This window comes from Silurus meridionalis, chromosome 18 (genome assembly GCF_014805685.1).
Source record: "Silurus meridionalis isolate SWU-2019-XX chromosome 18, ASM1480568v1, whole genome shotgun sequence".
NCBI classification, from domain to species: domain Eukaryota; kingdom Metazoa; phylum Chordata; class Actinopteri; order Siluriformes; family Siluridae; genus Silurus; species Silurus meridionalis.
In genome coordinates, this window is record NC_060901.1 from 13,438,025 (window position 1) to 13,451,463 (window position 13,439).

The 13,439-nt window shown below is 38.0% G+C and overlaps 1 protein-coding gene across 3 annotated transcripts in view; it reads right to left on the bottom strand.

Moving 5' to 3' along the window:
* iqsec3a (IQ motif and Sec7 domain ArfGEF 3a) overlaps window positions 1-13,439 on the bottom strand; it is a 132,100-nt gene that overhangs the window by 94,508 nt on the left and 24,153 nt on the right. For all 3 annotated transcript variants that reach the window (XM_046873294.1, XM_046873293.1, XM_046873295.1), the window contains exon 2: window positions 12,661-12,747. In XM_046873294.1, coding sequence (XP_046729250.1) covers window positions 12,661-12,747 — 87 coding nt within the window. The remainder of the gene's footprint in view (window positions 1-12,660; window positions 12,748-13,439) is intronic.

Consider the following 13,439-nt stretch of genomic DNA (forward strand, 5'->3'; position numbering starts at 1 on the left):
AATAATTTATTCAGCTGTGCAGAAGGACAAGAGATGGTGCATGAGAGGGCACGGGAGCAGTCAAGCACAATAGATAAAAATCTCTCATTTTTGTATGTATGCTGATGCATCATGCTGTCATACGCTTTAAATGTTGGGTAATATTAAGAATAATATTGGCTAGAGTTGCATTATTTTCTAAATAATGCTCTATCCTCTGGGACACATAGGCCTAAAGACACCCTGCTGAAATAAATTAACACTTTGTGTGACACTTTGTGACAATGTGACTTTCAGTGACTCTAGACCTTGCCAATAGACAACATGTGTTAGGGTGTCAGAATGCTTTTTTAAATGGCTTAGCTTTCTATTTAGAAAACTAGCACTGTAAAAAAATGAAATTAGTTATTTGAAAGAGTCCATTTTAAAACCTTAAATTTTTTTAAGAAAAAAATCCTGGAGAACCAGTTTGGTGTACTGGCCAGTGCCTCAAACAGCTGTCCTAACCATAGCCATTGCACACAAGCATTATGTGGGGGTTTCCACAGCTGGTAAGCACTAATTGTGTTACACCTACTCAGCATGAATCTCTCACTGGCCTGCTGATGGGTACTGAGCCCACATTGCATTCAGGTTTACAGGGAATCCAGAGCGCCACAAGCAAAGCTTTCTTCTACTTTCTTCTACTTCTACGCCGTTTCACCTCTCTCTTACTTTAATCACTCACTCTAAGCCACAATGTGTAAATAAACCCCTTCAGGGTTCAAGTATTCTTTGAGGTTTGTGTACACTTATAACACTATTACGGTGTTGAATTTGAACCTGGAATCAGGAGCCAGCAGAAACTCAGTGATTTTTAAATTTAGGCATGTGTGTGCGTGTGTGATTACAAAATGTATTTGGTGGCACAGCACCTGTTAGGGACGTCTGTACAAACACAGTTGGTGACTAAGAGCTAGTGGCGTGTCTTAAAAATGCTAATAGAGGATCTAGTCAGTAGTGTTCACACCTTATCAAACTGGCAGCTAATTTGACATGGGAACCTAGAATTTTTCTGTGGACTGTTGAATGCAAATAATTATTAATAGTAGGGTTCTTTATAAAATACTGTTGAAGATCATTCTCCCACAGCAGAGTCAGTGAACTTTACGAATGTATTTCACTAAAGCAGTGAAGGTCCATCATAATCTTGTAAATGGGTAACCTCAAATAACAATGTACATACAGTGAATCATGCTCTATTATGACTAGTTATTCAACAATCCATTGCTTAAACACACACACACACACTATTAAATAGAAGACTATGATCAGTAATTGTGTTGTTGCGAGTCCTGCAACATTGATTCCTGTTACACTGGCCATTTGTGACATTTGTGATTTTGCAATGCTGCATTGTTATTTACATTGTTGTGTCAATGGCAGTTCAGAGTAGGTTGAAAGTAGGTTACACATTCCTTTTCATTCTTGCTATTAAAATATCATGTCCCTCTGATACATCACATCAGTATATGCTATGAGAAGATCATTGAGACAACTGACTTCTAGCCATATGTGTTTTTTCTCCAAACTGTTAACTCAATTTTTGATGTGGTAGCATTACATTTTTCTTTACTTTGAGACCAAAACCTGTTCCAGCATGACAATATCTGTGCACAGAGTCAGCTCCATGAATATATGGTTTACATGGGTTGGAGTAGAAGATCTTGTGTGCTGTGCTATGGAGATTTCACCTCAACTCTAATGAGTATATTTGGGATGAATTAAAACACTGACTGTACTCCATGACTACTCACCTCACCCACATCAGTACCTGACTTTTCAGTTTTTTTCAGTTTCTTTGGAGCATTTCTCGAATCATCCTTAATATTTGCAATCTTGCAATCTTGTTTCAATGAACATCAGAATAAAATGTCCCTTTTTTGTTCACAAATACGATCGTCAAAATATTTAGGCATGTTGTCAGTATGACGGTGCACAGTTTCAGTATTTCTTGATATAAACTGTGGTTTGGATTACAATGATTGAAAATGCACAAAATAATAAGTTTCTTCTGTTTGGCATCTGTGAATTACAGCAGCACAAATTCATTTATTTGATTGCATATTTGATTTATACTGATTGCAAGAGACTGGACAGGATTCACACTTTTACTGTACTATACAAGTGTTTGTTTGTTTCTTAATTCATTTACTTTCAGAATTTATAATTCTGTGTTTTGCTTTGTCTGTATACACTCTCCAATTAACGGTTTACAAGATTCACCTTTGACCTGTTTTAGAGTACTACTTGATTATTGGATGATCTGATGTTATACACTCTCCTTCATTAGTGACATTCAAGATTCATCTGCACAATTCATCAGTTCCAGACACATTTACAAAAAAAAGTTTAATAGAAATTTGACAGATGATGACAACTGGTTGAACCATTTTGCATTCAATGACGTATGCAATGAACTGATGCTAAGATGTTTTGGGGGTTGAGACTATTCAGGTGAAACCAGTATAATATATTTTGATCAACATGACATAAACAACTGATAATGTAGGTAACAGCAGACACTTGTACACAATCGATTAAATGAATGTACGTAAGCATTGCAAAATGTTCTAAATGACTAAATGATGTGGAGGTTGAACAAGTAGTTTTGAAAATTTTATTTCTGATCTGAGAAACGCTCCAAAGCAACTGAGAAAAACTGTAATACCACCCTTGTGTCTGAGCACAAATCTCCACAAGCACACTCCACAATCTAGTGAAACATCTTACCTGAAGAGTGAGGGTTATTCTAACAGCAAATGGGGACTAAATGTGAAATATACTTTATAAACATATATTGTTGGATTACATATCATTGGGAGTCCATTTGAAAATAAAAAATAGACCATTACCCATCTAAAGGTTGAGTTACATGCTGGAGAATATTAAGGGGTTTATTTTTGTTTGTTTTTTTGTTTAGTTTTTTTCAACAAGGGTTAATTACCCAGGTAATATCACAGAACATATAATTTTCCTCAATCCTTTAGTCAATCCATATTCAGAAAACCAACAAGATAATGTTTAACCCAGTTTTAACTCTGTCAACAAATGGAAAACAAAGCTTTGGCGCTGACTGTGTGCTCATTGTGATCACACGACTGTGACACATTGTGGTATTTTCATAGTTAGGTCTGCTTGCCATGAGAGTCAGTCCTCTCAAAAGCTTTTGAGAATACAGTCACCATGTGTCAGCTCATCATGTCAGATGCAGATTTGGCAGAGATCAAAATGATGCAGAAGCTTCTACTTTGTCCAATCTGGCTAGCACAAGTGATCAACAGAGCTGGAAGATTAGACCCCATCTGACAAATGCCATCTTGCATGTTCGTATGGCATGTCTCCCTAACACAGTATGAAGTTGTGGAAATAAGGGAATACAAGTGTTAAAATAGTATCCATGTCATAATATAGGCAGAGGCAATTGGTAGCTGTTTGCCAGGCTGACAGACAGCGAGTGATTTTTTTTTTCTTCTCAAATGCATATCAATGGTGGCATACAGAGTACTTTCAGGTCACTTGTCAGCCATGACAATTACTGTTTTGAAAAATCATATTTATGAACAGAATTTCGAATGATTCAGAAATATAAAATATCAAACTATACATTTCTTTCGCTTTTGTTGTCTGACGGTTGATAATGTATGTGCTGAGACTCATTTGGATGTGAAACACGTTGAGAGAATGATTAAAAGCTTTGGGCCAGATAACCAAAAGGGCTCGGTGCAACAAATGTGTTAGATTCAGCTGTTAAAATCAGCTGTCACGTCCTTCTGGTTTGAATCACTTTACTTGTGCAAAGGCCAAGACTAATTGGCTGCAGTTCTTGGATGATATAAGCAACATCTTGCGCTATTGGCCAAGCAGCAAGTCATTTGTGAAAAGGCCACAACTTAATAGCTGACACCCTGCCTTTTTATACCGACAAAGGGCAGGAAAGTGAGCAGATGCCTTAACGAATCATGTGGCTCATCCAAAATGACATGCTTCCAGCCCTCACCATCTTGTCCACTAAAACTCAAATATGAATGTATTTTGTTGGAAAGGTGTCCAGCAGTGTGAATGCACGTTCCTTCATACTGTATGTATTTTGCCTTCATGTTCCCATGACAACAGCACAGTAGGGCTGCAAGGTCACTTTGCTGGACATTCATGACACACCATGATTCTTGGTGAGAAAGAGATAGAGAGACGAAGAGAGAGAGAGAGAGAGAGAGAGAGAGAGAGAGAGAGAGAGACGGTCAATAACAAAGACGATAGAAATAGATATTCAGGGAGAGATTATAACCCTGTGTGCATGTATGTACATTTGTCTGCTAATATGACCTTCAAGATGTGGTCTTTACAGGGTTTTTAGTATTGTAAATGAGAACTAAAGCAATTTACTTTTAAATTTATATTAGAATGTACCATAAACATCTCTAATGTACAAATTAAACTGAGAATAATTGTTGATACGATGCTATCCATCATGTATTAATTGGCCTTATAGCAATATATTTGGTAATACTTATATACAAATAAGGTTTTCTGGGTGTATTTATGTATATACAGATTGTAGAGCGGTATACACACATGCCGTTGTTTACGTACAGTATACTCAAAAGAACTCGAAAAACAGCAAAATAAAGAAAACAAGTTCAATCACAGCTGCACCACTCTGTAGCTGTAAAGTATTATTATAGAGTAACATAAAGAGTACAATTGTCTACATATTGCCAAAGTATCTATGGACAGCAATTTTCTGTAGTATCAATGTTCCTGTGATGATAGTTTTTAGAATCCATTCCATACAGGCTCATACCAAACACACTTCATATAAAAATATATATGAAAAGAGCAAACTAAAGGGGAACTGTGGGACTTGTTGGAGTCCTAACACAATGAAGAGGCCAGAAGTTTAATTATAGACAATCATAGATAACAGTGATTTCTGTCCAATGAAATCCACGCCAAAAAAAAAAAAGAAAGAAAGAAAAAAATATCTAATCAACATGACATGGTGGCATTAGGAAGCTCAAAAAGCCCATCTACACCATACATAGAAAGAGAGAGAGAGAGAGAGAGCGAGAGAGAGAGAGAGAGAGAGAGAAATGGACAGACAGAAAGAATGAAGAATAGATGTACATACTGTATGGTGATAGATAGATAGATAGATAGATAGATAGATAGATAGATAGATAGATAGATAGATAGATAGATAGATAGATAGATAGATAGAAAGATAGAAAGATAGAAAGATACCCAAGAAATCAGTTCATTTTTAAAAACTGATTTACTCTGGCCAAGGGTTGTTTGGTACAATACATATGGTACATTAAAGTTCAAGGGTAATGTCAGAAATACATTTCAGCTGAGCTGTGACTGATAGATGCTAGTAAAAAGACTGTCATAGACCAAATTCAATTGGCACTTAATGCATGTTGTTTGCATCCTGGCATATTAGAAATGACTCTTAAAAAATGAACAGTAAGGCAGTTAAAAAAACACCAAAAAAATCTGTTTAGGCAACTTTCCCCTGCTCTACCAGATGTTTTTACATCCATTGCCATACTGCATTACCATTATGCCCTCAGGGTATAGTGATATTAGAAAAAAAAAACCCACATATACTAATTATATCAAATAACATTACAGTAAAGGAATATACCTCCTATGATTTTGTTTCTTTTTAAACAAAAAAGCCCTTACTAAAAATCCTCTAGCAAACCCACTCCTGCCATGTTAATAGCTGGCTGACTTTCTTCACACTTTACCTAGTGAAATATAATGCTTAGTCTGCAACTTTCTGCTTCCCCTATGAGTGTTGACTAAGCATGAAACAAGCTGCACACACTCCCCTGGGCTTTGTCAGAGTACAAACCTCTAACTCAGTATTGTTTTTTAACCTGTTTCTAAGCATGCAAATGAGTTGCTTTCAATTAGGTCACTAAAATCAATTATAGCTGAATTGGTAACACTTTAGGTAGACATTTAGTAAACTGTGGTCCCTGAGTGTAAAAATTTTATCTTTTTCTCTTTTAGTTCCGAATTTTGACGCATAGCACCAAAATTCTTATTGTTCATATTGCTCATTGTCAGCTTAACCTAATAATCGGATATATAGGCATTGTGTTTTTTGGTTTTGTTTTTTAATAAAAATACTTATTCATTTTAACGTTTCTTCTGGCTGTTAATTTGTGCATTGTGAATATAACTGACTACTATTGTATTATTGATCTGCCTATTATATTTTCATAAAAATGTTTTAATAATGCTGTATCTTTAATGTAACATAATACTATATATGGCCAAAAGTATGCAAACAACAGACCCATATGTTATGGATATTTACATTACGATTTCCTTTCACTGACAATAAGAGTCCCAGCCAAGTTCTAGCAAGACAATACACCTGTGCTTAAATCAAGCTCCATGAAAACATGGTTTGCCAAGGTCGGAGTAAAAGTGTTCTGCACAGAGCACTGACCTCAACCCCACTGAACAAGTTGGAATAATCTGGAACATGACATGCCCCAGGGATCCTCACAAAGCATCCTAATCTCAATAATGCTCTTGTGGTTGAATGAACACAAATCCTGACAGCCATGCTCCAAAATCTAGTGAAAAGCTTCCCAGAACAGGGAATAATTCAGAATGTTCGGAATCATGTGTGTGTGTGTGTGGACAAGGTGTGACTATATAACTTTAAATAACTAAATCTTTTGCTCTAATCTTCGTACTTTCGTCATTCCTACAGTGTAATCATTACATATTCACCTTATAATGTTAAGTTGTGTTTTTTTTTCCAGGTCAACTCTATTTTTCCAATCACTGCTTCTAAGAGTAATTATTACCTAATTTCTATTGACAAAACAGTATCAAGAAACCCCAGCTGTGGTTCAATTAGATAAGTCTGTAATTTGAGGCTTGTGGTCTGGGTCACTACCTCCTCAATGAATGAGAGAGCTCATGAGCAGCCTGATGCCAACATCACTGAAAGGATTGCATGGTTACAGATAGACAGCTAAGCACAAATCCCCTAACAAATAAATGACTAAATGTGCAAGCTCACTACAGTTATATATGGATTTGTGTATTCAAAGCACCTTACAAAATCACAGTCCAAACATACAGCTATAGCGATGCTGATTCTGTGCAAATACGCTAGCATTTTGGGAAACAAGAGAGGTCTAGTGCAACGGTATGCCCTACCAGACCCCAAAGCACAGACAGTCAATAAAAATTATATAGACAATAAGCAATAATGAAACCAAATGCTACAAAACATATGTGTTAATTATAATGTATAAAAGCTTTAGAATTAAAATAGACGAATGATTCCCATTCCACGACTAAGAAACCTCATATGAGAGGTGTTTTTGGGCAATTGTGGCTAGTAATGGGTCACTAGTCAAATCACAATTGCAGCAGCCATTATTGTCTAAAATAAGTAACACAAAGGGTTTTTTTTATGCTAATGATGCCCAGTGTACCCCTTTCAGTGACATTGCCCACTGAGTGCTATTTGCAGACATCTGATTATGAAACTTCCAATTATTTTTGAAATGGTGAGCTAAATTCTTTCATTTGTGAAGATCTTTATGTGTATATGTCTGTGTGAAAATATAATCAACCCATGTAGGCTTGTTTGACTGTTTTCAGAAGTGTGTCGAGTGCTTGTTTTGGAGCAGTGAGAGCATTACACAGAAATACACACAAGGAGTCACTACTCTAAACATCTACCAGCATGCAGGATGTAGCACAATAATCACCATCTACCCCTTAAAGCTGGCTATGACCCACACTGAGATGTACACGTACAGATTGATTATAAAGGGAATTTCATGTCGCACAGTGCACGTCTACGAGATTAAGAAGCAGCGATGTCTGATGTGTCTAATGTGGCACTGCGAAATGGAAACTACAGAAGCAGCATTGAAACACAGCTCTACCAGGACTTCTGTGGGCAACGTTGACAAGAATGGAAATGGCAGGTTCGTGAAAGCAGTGAGCGTATGATATGGTGAGAAACAGATGAACAGCAATTTACTGACAAACATCAAAGTAAGAACAGAAAAGGCCTTTTTTTTTGCCAATTAACAAAAAAAAATTATAACGAGCAAAACACAGACTGCCTTAAGCTTTATGTTTGAAGTGGTTTTTATTTCCAAGAAAATCCTTTCATTTTGCCATTAATTATACCACTGTCTATAATAACGAAATCAGGTTTCCTCTGACGGGACAATAATCTTGACAATGATGCTTGTTTTCTTCTTTTTGATGCCAGAAGGTCACTGCTGGAATAAATATTTTGAATTTAAAGTAATACAATATGGCCTGCTTTGTAAAACCTACTTTTATTTTGAGCTGTATGGGGTGTTAATTAAAGAAGCAACCAGACATGGACCAAGTCACAACACTGACTGGACATCAGCACACACAAATTCATTGTGCAATATTGTACATCAGTCTCAGTACCTTTCCTGATCAGTGTGAGCGGTATATCATTTGAATCTTTTCTGCATCTTCCACATATAAATGTGCTTGTAATCTACCTTTAAATTATTATCTAAAATGCAATGTAATCATCATCTTCTTTCGGCTGCTCCCGTTAGGGGTCGCCACAGCGGATTATCCGTCTCTATACTACCAGGTCCTCAACATCTGCCTCTTTCAAACCTACTACCTGCATTGTCTTCCCTTACCACATCCATAAACCCCCTCCTTGGCCTTACTCTCTCCTCTTTCCTGGTGGCTCCATCCTCAGCATTGTTCTACCTAGGTACCCTATGTCCCTCTGCACATGACCAAACCATCTTAATCTAGCCTTCCTCACCCTGTCTCCAAAACGTCCTACATGCGCAGTCCCTCTAATAAACTCACTTCTAATCCTGTCCATTGTCGTCACTCAGCATCTCAGCATCTTCAGCTATGCTACCTCCAGCTCCACCTCCTGTCTTTTACTCAATGCCACCGTATCTAAACCATACAACACCGCAGGTCTCACCACAGTCCTATAAACTTTTACTCTTGCAGTTACCTTCTATTACAAATCACTCCTGCCACTCTTCTCCACCCACTCCATCCTGCCTCCACTCTTTTCTTTTCTTCTCTAACACACTCTCCATAACTTTGAACTGTTGACCCCAAGTATTTAAACTCATCCACCTTCACCACCTTTTTTGCCTGCAACCACACCAGTCCTCTGCCTTTCCCTTTTCACACACATTTACTCTCTTACTCCTACTGACTTTCATCCCCCTTCCTCTCCAGCGCATACCTTCACCTCTCCAGGCTCTTCTTAACCTGCTCTCTACTCTCACCACAAATCACCAAAATATCTGCAAACATTAAAGTCCATGGAGACTCCTGTCTGACCTTGTCCGTCATCCTGTTTATCACCACTGCAAACAGTAAAGGGCTCAGAGCCGATCCGTGATGCAATCCAACCTCCACCTTGAACCAGTCTGTCGTTTATACTGCACACTTCACTGCTGTCACACTGTCCTCATACACTGTCCTGCACCACCCTCACATACTTCTCTGACACACCTGACTTCCTCATACAATACTACGACTCCTCTCACGGCACCCTGTCATATGCTTTCTCTAAATCCACAAACACACAATGCAACTCCTTCTGACCATCTCTATACTTCTCCATCAATGTTCTTAACGCAAATATTGCATCTGTAGTGTTCTTCCTCAGCAAGAAACCATACTGTTGCTCACTGATGGTCAGCCTGGTTTCCACTACTCTTTCCCATAAGTTTCTCAACTTTCTTCCCTTGTAGTTACTGCAGGTCTGCACATCTCCCTTATTCTTAAAAACCAGCACACTCCTTCTCCATTCCTTAGACATCCTCTCACCTTCCAGAATCTTGTTAAACAATCTTGTTAAATACCCCACTGCCAACTCTTCTAAACATCTCCATGCTTCTACCGGTATGTCATCTGGTCCAACCGACTTTCCACTTTTTATCCTCTTAATTGCTGCTCTCAGTTCCTCCTTACTGTTCCTATCCATTTCTGCTTCACCATCTCCACATCATTTAACCTTCTTTCTCTCTCATTTTTCTTATTCATCAGCTGCTCAAAATACTCCCTCCACCTTCTCAACACACTCTCCTCACTAGTCAACAAATTCCCATCTCCATCCTTTATTGCTCTAACAGGCAGCACATCCACGGTCCCCTCTGCCTGTCCAATCGGTTTTCCAAATCCTCTCTCTCTCTCTCTCTCTCTCTCTCTCTCTCTCTCTCTCTCTCTTTTGCCAAATTATTTTCTCCTTCCTAAGTGTCCAACTTTTCATACAGCTCCTCATATTCCTTTTTTCCCCTTGGCTTTCGCCACATCCTCTTTACCTGCTGCCGCATCTCCTTGTACTTCTGCCTACTTTTCTTATCTCTCTGTCGATCCCACTTCTGTTTTGCCAACCTCTTTCTCCTTATGCTTTCCTGCACTTCCTCATTCCACCACCATGTCTCTGTCTTTCTTTCTATTTCTAGATGTCTCACCAAGTACCTTTCTAGTTGTCTCCCTTATCACTTCTGCAGTAGTTGCCCAATCACCACCACCGAGCCCCTGTCTGACCTCTTCCCTGAATCTCAGACTACAGTCTTCCTCCTTCAGTTTCCACCATCTTATTCTTTTTAAGTTCTCACTCTCCTCCTCATCTTCTTCACCTTAATAGCCATCCTACAGACCACCATCCGATGCTGTCTAGCTACACTGTCCCCTGCCAACATCTAACAGTCTCCAATCTACATCAGGTTGCATCCTCTGCATAGAATGTAGTCTACCTGTGGGCACCTTCTGCCACTCTTATATGTCACCCTATTATCCTCCTTCTTTATTAAAATATGTATTTACCACTGCCATTTCCATCCTTTTAGTAAAATATAATACATCTGCCCTTCCACATGCCATACCCAGCAACTCTTCATCCCCTCTCTTATCTTCACCAACATGCCCATTAAAGAGTGCACTGACCGGGTTTGGTTTCCTGACCGGGATTCGAACACGGCGATGAGAGCGCCAAATCCTAACCACTAGACCACCAGGGAACCTTAACAGCTCAATATAAAAGGTGCTTTATAAAAAACTTTTGAATGATTGATTATTGCAATATTCAGAACACAAGCCAAAACAATTTAAAGGTACACTACAAACATCTTACCATGTAAAAGTTATGCACTACATCCTAAAAGATAAAAAATATATTCTGAAGGTTTATCATTAAAGTTATAATGAAATGTACAGGTTAGTATTGTTCTATAACCAATGGGAAATTTGTAGACCAAGACTGAAGACCAATGGTAAGTTTTAGTTGCTATATTAGGAAATAATTATTTCAACAGGAGTAAATGTTAGGAAGGATATTGAGTAATTGCAGTAGTTTTGTTAGCTGGACATACTGTACCATAAATGTAGAGGTACACTGTGAGGTACATAATGTGTCTAGTTCAAAAACATTAAAAATTAAGCCATTATTTAACTCTATTACCACTTGCATAATTGCATAATGCTACCCCTCGTACTGTGTAAGTGGCCATATCGGTTTGATGATCCTAATATTCGCAACTGCATATGGTATGGAGTGTCACCTTTACTTCTGCAGCATTACGCTTATTCAATCACACCCCACTCTGATGAGCAGCGTTTCATTTCCACTGCAGTACGCAAGATCAAGACAACAGCATTGGAATTTTGGTATTACATCTCTCTCTCTCTCTCTCTCTCTCTCTCTCTCTCTACACACTTCTGTGGCTTTTTCTACACAAGTAATTCGATAACGGCGAACCTCTGCAGTATTTAGACCGTGATTTAGAGGCTGCGTCTTTGCCGACCACTGTGTTCAAACCACTGCTTATTGTGACCAGCTCCTCAGGGGGCACAGGTCCATCAATAAAGCTTTGGCTTTATTGCGTGTTTTAGCTTGCGCTCCCTTTTCCTCTTAGATTCATTATTCAGACAGACCGAGGACTCTGTAAACATCTAGGATCCACAACAAACATAATGAGTGCTTTGTGTAATTACTATTGATGTTTCTTTTGCCTTTTTGCGCAATTTGCGATACCTACAGTACATTTGTAGGAAAGGTGAAAGTGGAGAACTAATTAGTTTGTCACAAAAAGTGTACTGTAATGGGTATAAAATATAAATTGTTCTTTTAAGCCATTATAGATATTTAATGAAAGCACAAGATAGTAGACAAGATTAAAATTTTATCTCAAAATTATGCTATGCTAAATAATTAATCGACTACTAATGCTTATCATTAAGGATTAAACAATAAACTGTGTCTGTTTTTCAGGTTGTCATTTAAATGATAGCTAAGAAATAAGATCCCAAGCAGATCTCTTGGAACATCATGTCCCTTTAATGAAAATTACTTTTAATGCAATTTATAAACAAAAATCTATTTGTAAATGATTTCCTTTTTGTTAGAGATCTCACGCTTGACTGGAAAATGTACACGTCATCTTTTTTTAAATAACAGGTGGCAGGCAAGCAGAATGAGGAATCATGTTAAAAGGCAAGAAAAAGGTTAACAACCACTTCAAGACAAACAAATCTAGGGCAGTTGTGTTGCCTGGTACCACCACATACCAGAAAAGACCAGTGAGCATTGGTGAGGAGGTGGGTACCAGCTCTTACCTGGGTACGCAGGCCTGATTGTCAGACTCAGGAGCATCCGGAGCGTCTGGTGCAGGGCAGCAGAACTGGTGCAGCACTGTTTGGTTCCTGCAAGACGAAGTAATAATGACAAGGTAAGAGATTGTGTTTTATAACTGTGGTGTATTAAAGAAATATGACAGCTATTGGGTAGGCGGGCATAAGGCAGTGTGTAATATTACTAATTGCTAATATTTCAGTGTGACCACGAGGCTCCAAAAAATGTATGAAGACAAACACAACAGATGGGCGATATCTGCTGAGCGAGAGAGAGACAGAGAGAGAGAGGGAGGGTATTCAATCTTTTTTTTTTCCCTTGCCATTTCAGTGAAATAGTGGACAGCTTCTTCAGAGCCAACAATAAAACAACATGTCAAAACACATTTGTTTTCTCTCCAGGCCCCATTGATGATATAAAGGAAACTGGACATGTACAATTTTAGACTTCTAAGACATATATTTATTTTCTACATTCAGCAAAGCACAATTTACAATTAAGGTTCTTGTTAATATATAATGGCTATAATACATGAATATGAATTTTCCAGAAAATAAAATGCAACCCACATTTTCTTTTTTAAACAGACTGTGTAAACAGACTGTTTCATGGAGGCAGAGCATCAACAACCATCTATTCAAGCTACATTCATTATAATGCATCAGCTGTCAGACACTTGAGATTTATATGAGATTTCAAGGCAATATGAGGTAGCAGAGGCTAAAGAGACCAAATAGTAAACTATAAAAGATTTTGTTACAAG